Raw genomic sequence first — 17,560 nt, 5'->3', positions numbered from 1 at the left:
AAAGGTTACTATCTAATTATCTGTTGAAAACTTTCAATGGTTCTGCATTTCCTATGGCTGCAGAAAAAAATCACATCCTACAGAAATTGACCCCTGTCCACCTTTTTTTGTTTTATCTATTGCCACAAATATCATGGTTCCCAAACGCTGAACTGCTTATAGTTCCTGACATGTGATACTTTCTTGTATGAGTTAGATTCTAGTTTAGGATAAAAATTCTGACTCTGCTCTACCTACCAGTCATGTAACTTTGGGAAACTTCTCTCTCCAATTCTGATTCCTCATTTTTAACTGAGAATAACAAAGACATCTATTTCACGTTTTTGCTCAAAGAATTAAATGAGAAATTGGATTTTTAAAAATGGCATTTAGAAAAATCCCAGCACACCGAAGGGGATCAGAAACGTTAACTGTTACTGTTATTGGCTGTCTGAATTTGTTTACTCTACTGCTCCCATGGCTCAATTCTTACTCATCACTAAATAAGTCAATTTGGCTCAAGGAACTGACTATGAAGCCTTGGTAAAGAAGTCAATCAACTTCTTAAAGACTTTGGTTTAGTCCTTACTTATAAAATGGAAGAACTGCACAAAGTCATTTTCAGGGGTCCTTCTGGTTCTATTATTCTTGGTAAAGTTAATAGACATGCTGCATAATACTGAAGCATATGCATGAAGCTGAGCAAAAAACTTTTTTGAACTGTTAAAATAAAAATTAACTAGAAAATCTCCCTTTTTAGACTGCGATTTCCCAAAAATAAAAATTGTCTCATACTATAGAAAAATGTTTCAGCTTACACAGCAAAATTCATTCTTTTTAGCATATAGTTCTATGAGTTTTGATAAATGCATTAAGTTATGTAGCTATCAGCAACATTAAAATATAGAACTGCTATCACTTCCAAACATTCCCTCATGACGTCTCTTTACAGTTAAGCTCTCCCTCCTCTTGTCGCACTCCAGAAAATGCTGATCTGTTTTTCTCATTATTATAGTTTTGATTTTTCTATTACATCATATAAATACAGTAATACAATAGGTAACCTTTTGATGCTGTCATCTTTCACCTAGCATAATGCAACTGAATTTCATCCGTGTGGTTGTGTGTATTAATAATTCATTCCTTGATGTTGGGAGTAGTAGTACTTCAATATATGGATATACTACATAATTTCATCCACTCACCAGTTGAAGGACATTTAGGTTGTCTCCAGTTTAGGGTAATTATAAATAAACGCCATATATATTTAAAGCTAAGTGAGTACTTGGGAGTGGATTGCAAGGTCATATGCTAAGTCTATGTTTACATTTTATAAGAAATGTTTGCCAAAGGTTTTGTGCTGTTTTGCATTCCCACCAGTGAAGGAGTTCCTGTTGCTCTGCATTCTCACAGTGCTTCTATATGTCAGGACTCTGGTGGTGATTTTTATTTTAGCCATTCTAATCGGTGTATACTGCTATCTTGCTGGGGTATTAATTTGCACTCCCCCAAATAAAAGATGATGCTGAACATCTTTGCACGTGCGAATTTGCCACATGTATATTCTAATGAACTGTCTTGATCCTTTGCCAATGTTTTTAAAGTGTGCTGTTTGTTCACACGCTGTTGAGGTTTGAGAATTCTTTATATATCTTAGACAAAAGTACATTGTCAGATACATGATTTTAATTGAAAATTTTCTTCCAGTCTGTGTCCTGTGTTTTCAGGATCTTTCACAAAGCAAAAGGTTTTAGTTTCTATGAAGACCAATTTTTCAAATTTTATTTTATGGACTGTACTTCTGGTGTGGTATTAAAAACTTCGGTCTAACCCAAGACCAAAAAGATTTTATCTTGTATTTTATTTAAAAGGTTTTATAGCTTTAGGTTTAGATTTAGGTCTGGGTGATTTTGAGTTAGTTTTTATAAAAGATATATGGCATGTAGGTCAAAGTTTCTTTTCTGCATGTGGCTGTCCAAGTCTTCCACACCATTTACTGAAAAGACTACTCTTTTCCACTGAATTGTTTTTGCATCATTATTTGTGTGGGTCAATTTCTAAACTTCATTATGTCTTACTTCTCTACAGGTCCTTCTTTTCACCAAAATCTAAATGATTACTTACTGTAGCCTTACAGGAAAACTTGAAATCACATACTATTAATCAGACAACTTTGTTTTCTTTCAAAATTGTTTTGGCTATTCTAATTGCTTTGCCTTTCATATAAACTTTAAGGTCAACATGTTATTATCTACATAATGCTAGTCTTGAAAAGGATTGCATTGCATCATTAAAATAACATAGAGCTCCTGAATGTACTAATATGGTATCTTCTTCCAAGAATGTAGGTCATTTTCAATTTCTTTAATGTTTAATTTTAGCATACATACCTTTCAACATTTTATGAGATATATAGCAAAGTGTTTCATTCCTTTCATTCTGCCTGTAAATGACACTACAATTAAACTACTTATATTCAGTTGTTCATTGCTAGTATGTAGAAATAAACTCATTGTGTATATTCACCTTGTATGCTGCAATCTTGCCAAACTCACTTATTAGTCTTATAAACATTTTTTTTTTTTTTTTGTCTTTTTGCTATTTCTTTGGGTCGCTTCCGCGGCATATGGAGGTTGCCAGGCTAGGGGTCCAATTGGAGCTGTAGCCACCGGCCTACGCCAGAGCCACAGCAACACAGGATCTGAGCCGCGTCTGCGACCTACACCACAGCTCACGGCAACGCCGGATCGTTAACCCACTGAGCAAGGGCAGGGATAGAACCCGCAACCTCATGGTTCCTAGTCGGATTTGTTAACCACTGCGCCACGATGGGAACTCCGTTATAAACATTTTTTAACAGTCACTGTGAGGTTTCTAAATAACCAAGTGGTCTGCAAATAAAGATACTGACTTCTTCCATTAGAATCTGTATGCTTTTTATGACTTCCTTAATTTACAACACTGAGTAAGAGTTTCAGTACAATGGTGAGTAAGAGTGATAAAAATCAGGAGTTCCTGTTGTGGCTCAGTGGTTAAGGAACCCAACTAGTAACCATGAGGTTGCGGATTTGATTCCTGGCCTTGCTCAGTTGGTTAAGGATCCGGCATTGCTGTGAGCTGTGGTGTAGGTCGCAGATGTTGCTCGGACCTGGTGTTGCTGTGGCTGTGGCATAGGCTGGCAGCTACAGCTCCAACTGGACCCTTAGCATGGGAACCTCCATGTGCTTCAGGTGTGGCCCTAAAAAAAAAAAAAAAAAAAAGAGTGATAAAAATCAGACATCTTTGTCTGTTCCTGATCCCATGGAGAAGCATTAAGTCCTCATCAGTATGCTATTGATTGTTGTTTTGTAAATGCCCTTGTTGTGGATGTACCCTTCAATTTCTTTTTCTTTTCTTTCCTTTTTTTTTTTACAGCATATGGAAGTTCCTGGGGTAGGGGTCAAATCAGAGCTGCAGCTGCTGACCTACGCCACAGCCATACAATGTGGTATCTGAGCTGCGTCTGCAAACTACACCACCGTTCCCAGCAACGCCACTGAGCAAGACCAGGGATCGAACCCCCATCCCTGTGGATACCAGATGGGTTGGTTCCCAACCTGCTGAGCCACAAGAGAAACTCCTTCGATTCTTGATTTAAGAATTTTTATCAGGAGTTCCCGTCGTGGCGCAGTGGTTAACAAATCCGACTAGGAACCATGAGGTTGCGGGTTCGGTCCCTGCCCTTGCTCAGTGGGTTAACGATCCGGCGTTGCCGTGAGCTGTGGTGTAGGTTGCAGACGCGGCTCGGATCCTGCATTGCTGTGCCTCTGGTGTAGGCCGGTGGCTACAGCTCCGATTCAACCCCTAGCCTGGCAACCTCCATATGCCGTGGGAGTGGCCCAAGAAATAGCAACAACAACAACAAAAGACAAAAAGACAAAAAAAAAAAAAAAAAAAAAAAAAAGCCCTCACTTAGAGATGAAAGAAAGAAAAAAAGAGAGAGGGGGAGAGAGAGAGAGAGAAAGGAAGGAAGGAAGGAAAGGAAGTGTGTCCATGTTGTTATTGCCAAAGGAGATGAGAAGGCAGTTGCCTCCTGTGGGCCTGAACATCCACTAAAACTGAATTAGTATTGGGAGGAGAAAAAAAAAAAAAAGAATTTTTATCAAACTGAATGCAGATTTTCCCAAATAATTTTCGTGTATTTATTTAAGTAATTATTTGATTTTCTGCCCTCTTGTTAATATGGTAAATTACTGATTGATTTTGGATGTTCAATCAGTCCTTCAATCCTAGAATAAACATAACTTAGACAGAAACATTATTGTTTTTAGGTATTAATGGAGTTGGTTTGATAATATTTTATTGAGGATTTTGACATTTTTATCTTTTTCCCTAGTAATGCTTTGTCTGGCTTTGGTATTATGATAATGCAGGCTTCAGCAAATAATTGAAAAGTTTTCTCTCATTTAGTTTCTGAAAGACTGTGCACAACTGGTACAATTTGTTGACAGAATTTGCCAATGAAATCACCTGAGTCTGGGGTTTTCTTCATGTAGGGCTTTTAGCTAAAAATTCAATTTCTTTAACAGGTATAGGACTACTCCCATTATCTATTTCTTCCTAATGTATTGGTAACTTGTGTCCTTTTAAGGAATTAGTTCATTTCACCTAAATTCCAATTCAGAGTATAGAGTTATTCATAACATTCTTTTATTACTATTGTCTTTTAGGGGCCCTAGAGATAGCCCCTTCCATTCCTAACATCGGTAAATTTTCTTGCCCAACTGGTTAGGGATTTACCAATTTTTTTCTTTTCAAAGAAAATTAGATTTTGGTTTGACTGATTATCTCTGTTGTTTTTCTATTTTCAATTTATTTCTCCTCTCATCTTTATAATTTCCTAACTTCTTATTGGGTTTTAATCTGTTCCTTCTTTCCTTCTTAAAGTAAAAAAGCTTAGATTATTAAGATCTTTCTTACTAATAAAAAAAGAAATTTCTTTTCTTTTTTTTTTTGGCCATGCTTGGCATGTAGAAGTTCCCTGGGGCCAGGGACTGAACCCATACCATAGCAGTGATAATGCCAGATCCTTAACCCACTGAGCCACCAGGGAACTCCAATAATAAAATATTTAATGCTATAAATATCCTCTAAGCTCTGTTTTACCTCCATTTCACAAATTTTTATATATTTTTGTTTAGTCAAAAATATTTTCTAACTTCCCTTGAGACATCCTCTTAACCCATGGGTTATTCAGAAATGTGGGAATTTCCAAATATTTAGAGATTTCCCAGGTATTTGTTACTAACTTATGATTTAATTCCATTATGATCTGAGAACATACTCTGAATGATTTCTATACTTTTAATTTGTTAAGGTGTGTCTCACGGCCCAGAATACGGTCTATCTTTGTGAATGTTCCATGTGCTCTTGGGAAAAACAGGTATTCTGCTGCAAACGGCTAGAGTACTCTATAAATGTCAATTAGAGCAAGTTAACTAATAATGTTCTTTCTATACCCTTTCAGGTTTTCAATTACTGTTCTATCAATTACTAAAAACATAGTATCAACTTTATAACAGTAATGGAGGACGGGTCTATTTCTCCTTTTAGTTCTATCAGTTCTTGCTTCATAAATTTTGGAACTCTGTTGTTAGGAATATATTATAATTGGAATTATCATGTCTTCAGGTAAAGTAGCCCATTCATGACTACACAATTTCCCACTGTATCTAGTGATTTGTTTTATGAAATCTATTTTGCCTGTTATTAATGTAACAACTTTCAAATTCTTTTGGTTAGTTCTTGTATGTTTTTTCCTATGCTTTTTAACCTATCCATATGATTTTATTTAAAGTGGGTTTTCTGTAGACAATATAAATTGGGTCTTTTTAATGCAATCTGACAATCTGTCTTCCATTTGTTATGTCTAGACTATCTGTATTATATGTGACAACTGATTTGATGATAATTAAGTCTATTATTTTGTTGTCTCTTTTCTGTTTATGTCCCTGTTTAACATTTTTCTGTTTCCCCTTCCTTCCTCTCTTTTGGATTATATGAATATTGTTAGTATTCTATTTTATTTTTTCTCCCATTTCCCTCTGAAACTCTGTATTTTTAGTGGTTAATATAGAGATTACTATATATATATATATATATACACCAAGCTTTTCACAATATACATAACAATTTTTATTTTCACAATAAAACAATGTTTCTTCACCCTATTACATGTTATATCTACCATACGTATTATATTCACGAACACTGAAAATCCATCAAACTGTATTAAAATTTTTACTTTAAATAGTTGAACATATTTTTAAACATTTAAGCAGAGGAATAATAATCTGCTATATTTACCCAGGTATTTACCATTTCTTAGGTTCCTCCTTGATTATTAAGTTCCAGATTTCCCTTTGGTATCATTTTCTTTCAGCCTGAAGAACTTCTTTTAACATTTATTTTGAAGCAGATCTGATAGCAACACATTCTCTTCATTTTCCTTCATCTGAAAACCTTTTATTTTGCTTTTGTTATTGCAGAAGTTTTCAATGGATGTAAAATGGTGAGTTGAAAATTCTTATCTTTTTCTGGTCATCCATCAGATTTTTATTCCTCTATATTTGTCATTTTCTTATAGCTCCCTTCAATATTTTTTCTTTACCTCTGATTTACAGCAGATTTGATTATGACGTTACTAGGTATGGTTTTCTATTGGTTTCTGTCAGATTCAATGAGCTTCTTAAATCTTACCATTTAAACCTAAAATGGTAACTCTCAGCTATTATTTTTTCAAAAATTTTCAACATCTTTTCCTCTTTTCTGTCTGGGACTCCAATGACATCAACTTTATTACTGTCTCACAAGTCTCTGAGCCCAGTTCTTGTTCTTCCCCTGATCTTTTTCTTCTCTGTTCTTCAGACTATATAATTTCTAGTATTCTACCTTCAGCTTCACACTTTCCTCAGATCTACTAAATTTTTGATTTTGAATATTAAATTTCTCCAGTTTTAAAATTAACATTTAGTTCTTTCCTATGGTTTCAATTTTGCTAAAAACTCCTGCTTTTCCTTTCAAGTATTTTTACCTTTACACCATGGATGATGATTATAATAGCTGCTTTAAAGTCTTTGTCTAATAATTCCACATACGGATCATCTTGACATGGTCAGATATGTAGTATGTTGATTAAATTTGAATTGTATCCTGAACATTTTAGATATTATATTGTGGCGACTCTGGTCCCATTAAAAACCTCTCTAGAGAATAAATTTTGTTTTAGCAAAACACTATTATATTCTTTGGGTCTGCCTAGCATATACTAGGAGTTAGTGGTTTAACACAGTTCAGTCTTTGAGGCCTCTACTATGGTTCTTTAGGTGTGTTCTGTAATGTGCAGTTCAGGAGTGAGTCTAGAACTTGTTTGTTTCATATACAAAATTAGGAATCACCTTTTACAGATCTCTTCAAACATTCCCTCACTCTCCAACCCCCAGTTATCCCTTTTCCTGGTTTCTCTGGCTAGAAAGCCAGAATTCTTGAGGCTTCCTTCATTGTCCTGCATATATATCATGACTGGCATAGCCTTCAGAGTGAAATGGCAAGAGAGGAAAAAAAAGTGATTCCTCTCATATTTGCTAGAAAACATCCTGATTCCTCTAACCACACATACAGGCATTTTCTCAAGTTTTTAGTTGCTTATGTTGCTGCCGCTATAGTGCAACCTACAAACAGGGCTGGCCTTAGAGTATAGGGCTCCTTTTCTCATTTCTCTTGCTAGATATACATGGTTTCTCCTAGACTGGTACCACAGGGCCAAAGCTGGGAGACAAAGGAGGGGAAAAAAATCCTGTGAAACTCACTTGTGTTAGACACTGTGATCCAAGTTTGAATATATCAAATTTCTGCAAATAATAGAGGTTATCATGGAAGACGATATATTCTAAAAGAGAGATAATCTTTTGTAGAATGCTATATAAGTCTGGGATTCAAAATAATAAGAGGGAGGAGTTCCTGTTGTGGTGCCGTAGAAATGAATCCGACCAGGAATCATGAGGTTGTGGGTTTGATGCCTGGCCTCGCTCAGTGAGTTAACGATCTGGCGCTGCCATGAACTGTAGTGCAGGTTGCAGATGGAGCTCAGATCTGGCATTGCTGTGGCATAGCCTGAGAATCTTCCATATGCCGTGGGTTTGGCCCTAAAAGGCAATAATAATAATAATATAAACCAAAATAATAAGAGGGAGATATAGAGCATAAAACAGTAAATTGAAGCCTATACATAGAATATAAGCCCCTAATATAAAAAAATCAGGGCAAAATATTCGAGGATTTGTATCTAAAGTTATGTGATTCTATACTGTATTACCATATTTTGATATTAGGTATGGTCCAATATAACACACACTGTCCCTCCCCAATTTCCTAGCGAGCCATCAGTTCATAATGCTTTCATAATCCTTCAAAGAAACATATGCATCAATCATCATCATCATCAACCTGAAAAAAGCCAAGGAGCACTAGACAATGCCGGTAAACCTACAACCTCAGATAAAGCAAGATACAAACAAAAAATAATAATACTCCTGGAGGAAACAAGAGACTTTCAGTAAGTTCCTACATTTAATACAATAAGAAGAAGATGCAATTTTAAAAAAGAAACAATAAAAAGCACTCTTGGAAATTAAAAAACAATTCAATGAAACATTTGAAGCTGAAGTTAAGGAATCTCATTGAAAATATCAGAAAAAAGTAAAAAGACAAAAAAGAGAAAAGATGTAAAATCTTCTAAAAAAAAAAAATCACTATAGGGAGTCCAACATATATCTACCAAGAGTCCAAAAGGAATACAAAACAAAAAGAAGAGAATGAGAGAATAGGCAAAAGGGGTTAGGGAGGATCCAGAGTTAAAAAGTCCAACCATTTTAAACCATAAATGAAAACCTAAACCTACACCTACATACATAATTATGAAATTAATAAAATATCAAAGATTAAAAGAAAAGTTCTTACAGCTAAGGCAGAAGAAACAATTTAAAACAAGTTTCAATGGTCAAAAGTGGAACAAAGAGAAAACACAGAAATTCCTTTTTTTATTATGCTTTGCTTTACTATGGTTTGTAGACATCATGGGGTTTTTTTTTGTTTTTTGTTTTAAATTGAAGGTTGTAGCAACTCCACATTGAGTAAGACTATCAGCACCACTTTTCCAATAGCATCTGCTGACTTCATATCTTTGTCACAATTTAGTAATTCCCACAGTATTTCAAACTTTTCCATTATTTCACATTTGCTACGATGATCTGTGATCAGTGATCCTACAACTTGCTGAAGGCTCGGATAATGGTTAACTTTTTTTAACAATTAGGTATTCTTAAATTAAGGTTCTTACTTTTTTTTTTTTTAGACATAATGCTACTGCACACTTAATAGACTACAGTAGAGCGTAAACCTAACTTTTACAGTCAAAGGGAAACCAAAAAATTCATGTGACTGGCTTTTTCTTTCTTTCTATATAATGTTTATTTTTTTCATTATAGCTGGTTTACAGTGTTCTGTCAATTTTCTACTGTACAGTATGGTGAACCAGTTACACATACATGTAGAGATTCTTTTTTCTCACTGGCTTTATTGTAATACTCACACTTCACTGAGGCAGTCTGGAACCAAAGCTGAATATCCCCAAGATATGCCTTTAATGATAGTAATGGATGATAACTCAAAAATACGTATTTATGAATTCATACCATAGTGATAAAAATATGACCGAATCAACAAATCATTGGGGAAGAAGACATAAATCTTCCTTATACAAGAGTCACAACTAAAAACTGTACAAACAGTGATGGAAACAGAAAACTTTTAGAACTACACAGTAATAACTGTAGGCAAGAAAATAACAAGGAATGCTAAAAGTGAAGCAGCATTTTCTTTAAAGAGAATCAGGATATTTGTGTAGACTTGAAAAATCTCCTCCAAAATATTTACTGGTGGTTTCACATAGGTGTTTTCATTTAGGTCCACAAAGTCTTTGATAAGTAGGTGGAGCTAAATTCACCTCCCCTTGAACATGGACAGGACTTAGTCACTTACTTTTAATAAACAAAATTGAAAGAAAAAACAAAAGCTCACAGTGAAGATACCTGGCAAACACTATCTTAACTAATCCATCATGGTTAACATCACCAATAATAAGACATACTGACATCATGTACTTCCTGATACGATGTGACCAGAAGGGCAATAATGTCTTAGGTATTCTTCCCAGCAACAATTCATAACCTCAATCTAATCATGAGAAAAAATATCAGACAAAACCAAATCAAAGAATATTCCACAAGATACTTAACGTGTCAGAGTAAGAAAAGACTAGCAGGAAAAAAAGGGAATATTTCACAGTCTGCACGATACTAAAGAGCCATGTCAAAGAAATGCAATCTGGTATGCTGGACTGAATCGTGGAACAGAAAAAGTGTATTTGTGGGCAAGCCTACAGTTTAATTAATAGTACTGTACTATTAATAGTTAATTTCTTAATAGGAAGCTGGGTGACAGGTATTTGAGAACTCTCTATACTATCTTTGCAACTCCTTTGTAAGTATAAAATTACTTCAAAATAAAAAGTTACAAATAAAATAAATAAGGTCTTAAAAGCTGATGGGGAGAAATTAGGTTACCTACCAAAAAATAAGAGTAACAATGAACTTCTCATTAGTAAAACAGATGCAAGAAGATAACAGAGCAGTGCCATTAACATTTTGAATGAATTTTCAACTTAGCTTTCTGTATCAGCCAAACTATTAATTAAGAGGAAACAAAGACATTTTCAAATTCACTTTCCTATGTCTTCCTGTAGAGAGCACTTCAGAATGTTTCACAGAAACCAGTAGTAAAGTAAGTAAACTGAAGATGTGAGATCTTGAGAACACTGGGTCTAAACCAACAGAGCAGGGAAGAAAGTCACAAGAATACAGCTGTACAGTAGCCCTAGAAAGGAATCAATCAGTTTTTGATCAGAAAGCTGGAGATCTCCAAGAATAAGGAAAAAGTGGATAGAGTTGATACTTTTCCTTGAAAAGTTGAAATAATAAGAGAAGGTGATAAAATTAACCAATGCAAGGGGGAAGAAGGCAATTCAAAAAGTCAGGAAAAAAGAACAAAAAATACACAGGAAAGGATCACAGTCCATTACATAGTCATAATACAATTATTACTTATTTACTAATTTTCAACTTTAAGAACTAAGCTATATAAAAGAAAAGGAGGCAGTGCTTACTGAAGCATTTTAACATCAACAGGAAGAAAAGAGAGAGTAAAAGTTTAGGTGAGAGAAGTTAAAAGGTGAAAGGGTTAGAAACTGAAGGATAGACATGGTAGTATAACATGAGGTAGTGAGTCATAAGACAACATTCAGTGTGCACACAGTTAAAGAAAAGAGTGACTGTCATCAATGGTGCAAAGGGAGGTAAATTCTTTTGGGGTAGGCAGGGGAGAGGAGTGTTGATTTTTGTCAGTTTTTAACTTAGTACTCACTTTTAAAAAATTGAGGTATGTTAATGAACAGTATTGTTTAAATTACAGGTGTACAATACAGAGATTCACAATTTTTAAAGGTTATACTTCATTTATAGTTATTACGAAATATCGGCTATAGCCTGTTTGTACAACATATACTTGTAGCTTATTTTATACCTAACAGTTTGTACCTCTTAATCCCCTATCCTTATAGTGCCCCTCCTTCCTTCCCCAAACATAACCACTAGTATGTTCTCTGTAATCTGTGAGTCTGGTTTTTTTGTTTTGTTTTGTTTTGTTTGGTCTTTTTGTCTTTTCTAGGGCTGCTCCTGTGGCATAATGGAGGTTCCCAGGCTAGGGGTGTAATCGGAGCTGTAGCCTCCGGCCTATGCCAGAGCCACAGCAACACAGGATCTGAGCCACATCTGTGACCTACAACACAGCTCATGGCAACGACGGATCCTTAACCCACTGAGCAAGGGCAGGGATCAAACCCGCAACCTCATGGTTCCTAGTTGGATTTGTTAACCTCTTGTGCCACAACGGGAACTCCTGGTTCTTTTCTGTTATAGTCAGTATTTTGTTTTTAGAGTCCACCCATAAGTGGTATCATACAGTATCTGCCTTTTCTCAGTCTGATTTATTTCACTTACTTGTAATACCCTCCAAGTCCATCCACATTGTTGGAAATGACAAAATTTCACTTTTTTATGGCTGAATAGTGTTTTGTTGTGTATGTGTGTGTATAATAAAATTAAGATATACATAATTTTCTATATAATTATAATATATACACACAGACAACACATACGCACACACATATATGATGAAATCACAATGAGAGAGGTTCCAAATTTTCTTGGCTTCCCTAATCTGTTCCATTGCTAATTCAGGATGGAAATACTGCATCCAATCATACTGACATAAATGCCAGATTATTTTTCTAAAACAGACATCAGTATTGGTATAGGCTTAATTTTTAATCAACAACATATTCACCAAATGAAAGGTGAGGTGGCATTAGAAACCCCAATGTAAAACCACACAGGAAACTTTTAAAACTTTTTTAAAATTTATAAATATAAGACAGGACACCATCAAACTCCTAGAAGAGAACATAGGCAAAACACTCTCTAACATCAACATCATAAATATTTTCTCAGGTCAGTCTCCCAAAGCAATAGAAATAAGAGCAAAAATAAACCAATGGGATCTAATCAAACTGAAAAGCTTCTGCACAGCAAAGGACACCCCCCAAAAAAACCAAAAAGACAATTTTCAGAATGGGAGAAAATAGTCTCAAACGATGCAACTGACAAGGGGTTAATCTCTAGAATATATAAGCAACTTATACAACTCAACAGCAAAAAAGCCAATCAATCAATGGAAAAATGGGCAAAAGACCTGAATAGACTGTTCTCCAAGGAAGATATACAGATGGTCAGCAAACACATGAAAAAATGCTCCAAGGAAGATATACAGATGGCCAGCAAACACATGAAAAAATGCTCAACATCGCTGATTATAAGAGAAATGCAAACCAAAACTACCATGAGATACCACCTCACACCAGTCAGAATGGCCATCATTAATAAATCCACAAATAACAAGTGCTGGAGGGGCTGTGGAGAAAAGGGAACCCTCATGCACTGCTGGTGGGAATGTAAACTGGTACAGCCACTATGGAGAACAGTTTGGAGATACCTCAGACATCTATACATAGAACTTCCATATGACCCCGCAATCCCACTCTTGGGCATCTATCCGGACAAAACTCTACTGAAAAGAGACACATGCACCCGCATGTTCATTGCAGCACTATTCACAATAGCCAGGACATGGAAACAACCCAAATGTCCATCAACAGATGATTGGATTAGGAAGAGGTGGTATATATATACACAATGGAATACTACTCAGCCATCAAAAGAACAAAATAATGCCATTTGCAGCAACATGGATGGAACTAGAGACTCTCATACTGAGGGAAGTAAGTCAGAAAGAGAAAGACAAATACCATATGATATCACCTATAACTGGAATCTAATATCCAGCACAAATGAACATCTCCACAGAAAAGAAAATCATGGACTTAGAGAATAGACTTGTGGCTGCCTGATGGGAGAGAGAGGGAGTGGGAGGGATTGGGAGCTTTGGGTTACCAGACGCAACTTAGAATAGATTTACAAGGAGATCCTGCTGAGTAGCATTGAAAACTATGTCTAGATACTCATGTTGCAACAGAACAAAGGGTGGGGGGGAAGATGTATACATGTAAGGATAACTTGATCCCCTCACTGTACAGTGGGAAAAAAATAAATAAAAATATATTTTAAAAATTTAGAAAAATTAAAAAAAACTTTTTTAAAATTTAATTATTAGTTTTAGCTTAACGCTAACTCAGTGATTGAGCCATTATACTAATTTATGTGCATATCAATCCAAGTAATTTCTATTTATCACTTTAAGTAGATATAACCACCAATTTTCTTCTCTGAGATTATTTTCTGATCTGTAAAATGGAGCCAATTTTCATTTAAAAAAAAAAGTAAAAGGCAAAGGAATATATTTATTTATCCCTAAATATGACTAAGTAAAAATGTACAATTTCTATATGACAAAAGATAGCACAAAGATAAAAAGCAGCAATACTATGGAAACTGTAGTACATAAATCAGTAAGAAAAAGGAAAACAACAACCAAAAAAGAACAAAATAAGCAATAGAAAACAAAATATAAATGACCAATAAATGTATGAAAAGATGCCCAATCTCACTATAACCAGGAAAAAATGCTAATTAAAAAAATTAGAAACCGGAGTTCCTGTCGTGGCTCAGTGGTTAAGGAATCTGACTAGGAACCCTGAGGTTGCAGGTTCGATTCCTGGCCTCACTCAGTGGGTTAAGGATCCAGTGTTGCCACGAGCTATGTTGTAGGTTGCAGACGCAGCTCGGATCCTACGTTGCTGCATCTCTGGTGTAGGCTGGCGGCTACAGCTCCGATTCGACCCCTAGCCTGGGAACCTCCATATGCCACAGGTGCGGCCCTAGAAAAGAACCAAAAAAAAAAAAAGAAAATTAGAAACCATTTTAAATTGACAAAAACCTTCAAAGCCTGATGCTACTGAGTATTGGTGAACATACAGCAAAGTGGATACTCTTAATTAATGCTAATGAAGTAGAGATGATAACAGCCACTTCAGAGACTCTAGTGGTTATTTAGCAAAATCAAACATACATTCTCTAAGATCCAACAATTCTACTTCTTATACATGTCCACTGTATGTTCAAAGTAGTAAAGTTTGCTACAACCCCTAATACCTTAATCATAAACATGGGAACAGATTAATAACAGTAGTAGAGTCATGTGATAGAACACTATATAGCAATTATAGGAAACATATATACATACACATGTGTACACATATATGAACTTAGATGTCAAAACATAATATGTAAAATTACGATACTGTATCACTTACATAAGATGTCGTAAAAACCACAAAACATTTTTTTACATATATGTCCATGAACAAAATATATAAGAATATTAAAACTGTACTAAAAACTTACACTTTAAAAATTCATGGTAGCTGTTGATAGGAGGATAAAGATGATGTCAACTTTATATGATTTGTTTTGTTAAAAAATAATAGATAATATTATTAGGGAACCATTGGCTGAAACCACCCACCTTGGCCAGGCACGGTAACAGCCACTTGCATGAGCTGTCTCACAAAAGGAGCTCAGGTAAGAAACATAGCGCTGCCCAGGAATCTAACCAGGAGGATTTGGGAGGGGCCAAGAGGAAGGAGGAGGTGAATCTTTGGTGCCAGAACCAATTTGGGCTGAGAAGAGCACACACCACCAAGGACCCTGAACCAGACCAAATATGGGCCAAGCAAGAAGAATGGCCAGAAACAACACTGAAAATAACCCCATCCCCATAAAACCTGAGACTGTGAGCCACGTGGTAGAGCAATTCTGGGTTCCCTTATCCTGCTGCTCTCTGCCTGGCTGCCCCTTCCCAATAAAGTCTTTTTGCTTTGTCAGCAAGTGTGTATCCTCGGACAATTCATTTCTGAGTGTTATACAAGAGCCCATGCTGAGGCCCTGGAAAGGGTTCCCCTTCCTGCAACAACATTACATATTGACAGCTGTCAATTGTAAGTGAGAGTTTAGGTCAGTACTTGCTATATTATTCCTGATACTTCAGTCAATTTTCTGAATTGTAAAAAAATAAAAACTAATAAATGTCACCAATAAGATACTTCAATTCTCTTTGCATCAATTTAAATACTAACATAAAACATGTGAGTTCCACATGCTAAGAATACAAGATAAGCAAATAGAATAAATTCCAAGTCATGTAATTACACCAATAAAGCTTATAAAAAGTAGGAATAAAATGTATCTCAGAAATGAGGTAAAGAATTTTGACCTAAACATCTTTCATATAATCAAGAAATTGTATTTTCTTTATCGTTAATTTGCATATTTCCAATTTGATAACTATCACTAAAATTTTCATCTACACACTGAAAAAAGAAGTAAAAGTACAAGTTTTAAAATAAATCTACTAACCTGTATGGGTTCTTCTATGCCTCTGAAGCTCATCACTCCTTGTAAATCTTTTGCCACAAAACATCCAGTTGCATATAAAAGGTCTTTCTCCAGTATGCCAGCGAAGATGTGCTCGTAGGTGAGATGTTTTGCCATAAACTTTTCCACATCCTTCAATATGACAGATATGTTGTTTCTTTTTTCCTGGTTCATTACTGCCTCTAACAAAAACAAAAACCAAAGATTAATTTCACTCCCAAACACCAAGCTTATAATTAAGGGAAAAAAGAGGGAATCAAGGTAAATAAGTAACACTTTTCTAAATGTTTTTTTTTTTTAATATAAATCATGATGTCACAACAGTAGTTAAAAATCAGAAAAAATTTTCTTTTTCTTTTCTTTTCTTTTCTGTCCACCCCACGACATAGAGGGTTCCCAGGCCAGAGATCAGATTTGAGCCACAGTTGTCACAGCTGCAGCAACACCAGATCCTTACTTAACCCACTGTGCAGAGCCAGAGATTGAACCTTCGGCCCAATGCTGCAGAGACACTGCTGATCCTAGAAAAATTTCAATTAAAAAAAAAAAAAAAAAAAAAAAAAAAGCTACCAACAAGGCTGTCTAGTAAACCCAAAGGGCTATGGAAACACATTAATTTTAGAGTTTATGTTCTGCCAGGGAATTCATGTCCAACTGCTAGTAGCTACTGCTCTGGGGAAAAAAAAAAAACAAAAAACTTAAACATTCTTCTCTAAAATAACAAAGGATGGTAATCTTCATTTAAAAGTGTAAGGTTCAGGGTTTCACTTCCAGTAAAAACAACATAAAGAGCTTTCATGGATCTACTCCCTAATGAAAGTGGTCAAATGGTGAAATCATTTGCAACAAAGTACGGAGAAGTTAGAGCCTAAGAGTGCTTTTAGAAACAATGGAGATTGTTGCAAAACACAATTTGCTGGGAGCACACTAACAGATTCATTGGAGAAATAGGCTAAACTGGAGAACTTCTGGGTTGCCCTGGTAGGAACCAAATCTCAAAGTTGGTTTTAAAATTTGATGAGACCAGTTGGTGGAGCACTATATGCTTCAGGACATACTTGAAAACAATAGCGCAATCAGCCAGCAATTAGTGGAGTTTAACAGTTGGGTGTGGTCAGGGAAAGTGACACCACAAAGATCCCTATGGAAGCCACTGTCACCCCAGGGTCACTGAGGAGTCACAGCCTTCACACTAGGTACGCGGAGAGTGAGCAGTGGGCAGTAATTTTCACTAAAATAATCCATCGAGTCACTAAATAAACAAGCAAACAACAATAACAAACCTAGAGTAGGAGAAGGACAGACAGCAGTACTATGAGTTGCCACAATATATTATTTTAATTCTCCAGTTCCCAACAAAATATTATGAGACACGTAAAAAACAGAAACAAAAAAGCAAACTATGACCCACACACTAGAAATAAAGTAGGCAACAGAAATCGCCAGTAAGAGCAATCAAAGTTAACAAGACTTCAAAGTAG

At 35.6% G+C, this 17,560-nt stretch overlaps 1 protein-coding gene across 2 annotated transcripts in view; it reads right to left on the bottom strand.

Annotated features, from left to right (window-relative positions):
- SP4 (Sp4 transcription factor) overlaps positions 1-17,560 on the bottom strand; it is a 73,175-nt gene that overhangs the window by 7,278 nt on the left and 48,337 nt on the right. For both annotated transcript variants that reach the window (XM_003482682.4, XM_021063428.1), the window contains exon 5: positions 16,062-16,261. In XM_003482682.4, the coding sequence (XP_003482730.3) occupies positions 16,062-16,261 (200 nt within the window). The remainder of the gene's footprint in view (positions 1-16,061; positions 16,262-17,560) is intronic.

Source organism: Sus scrofa, chromosome 9 (assembly GCF_000003025.6).
Source record: "Sus scrofa isolate TJ Tabasco breed Duroc chromosome 9, Sscrofa11.1, whole genome shotgun sequence".
Taxonomy (NCBI): domain Eukaryota; kingdom Metazoa; phylum Chordata; class Mammalia; order Artiodactyla; family Suidae; genus Sus; species Sus scrofa.
Note: the sequence above shows the minus strand (reverse complement) of the source record. Positions and strands in the feature narration are given on the sequence as shown.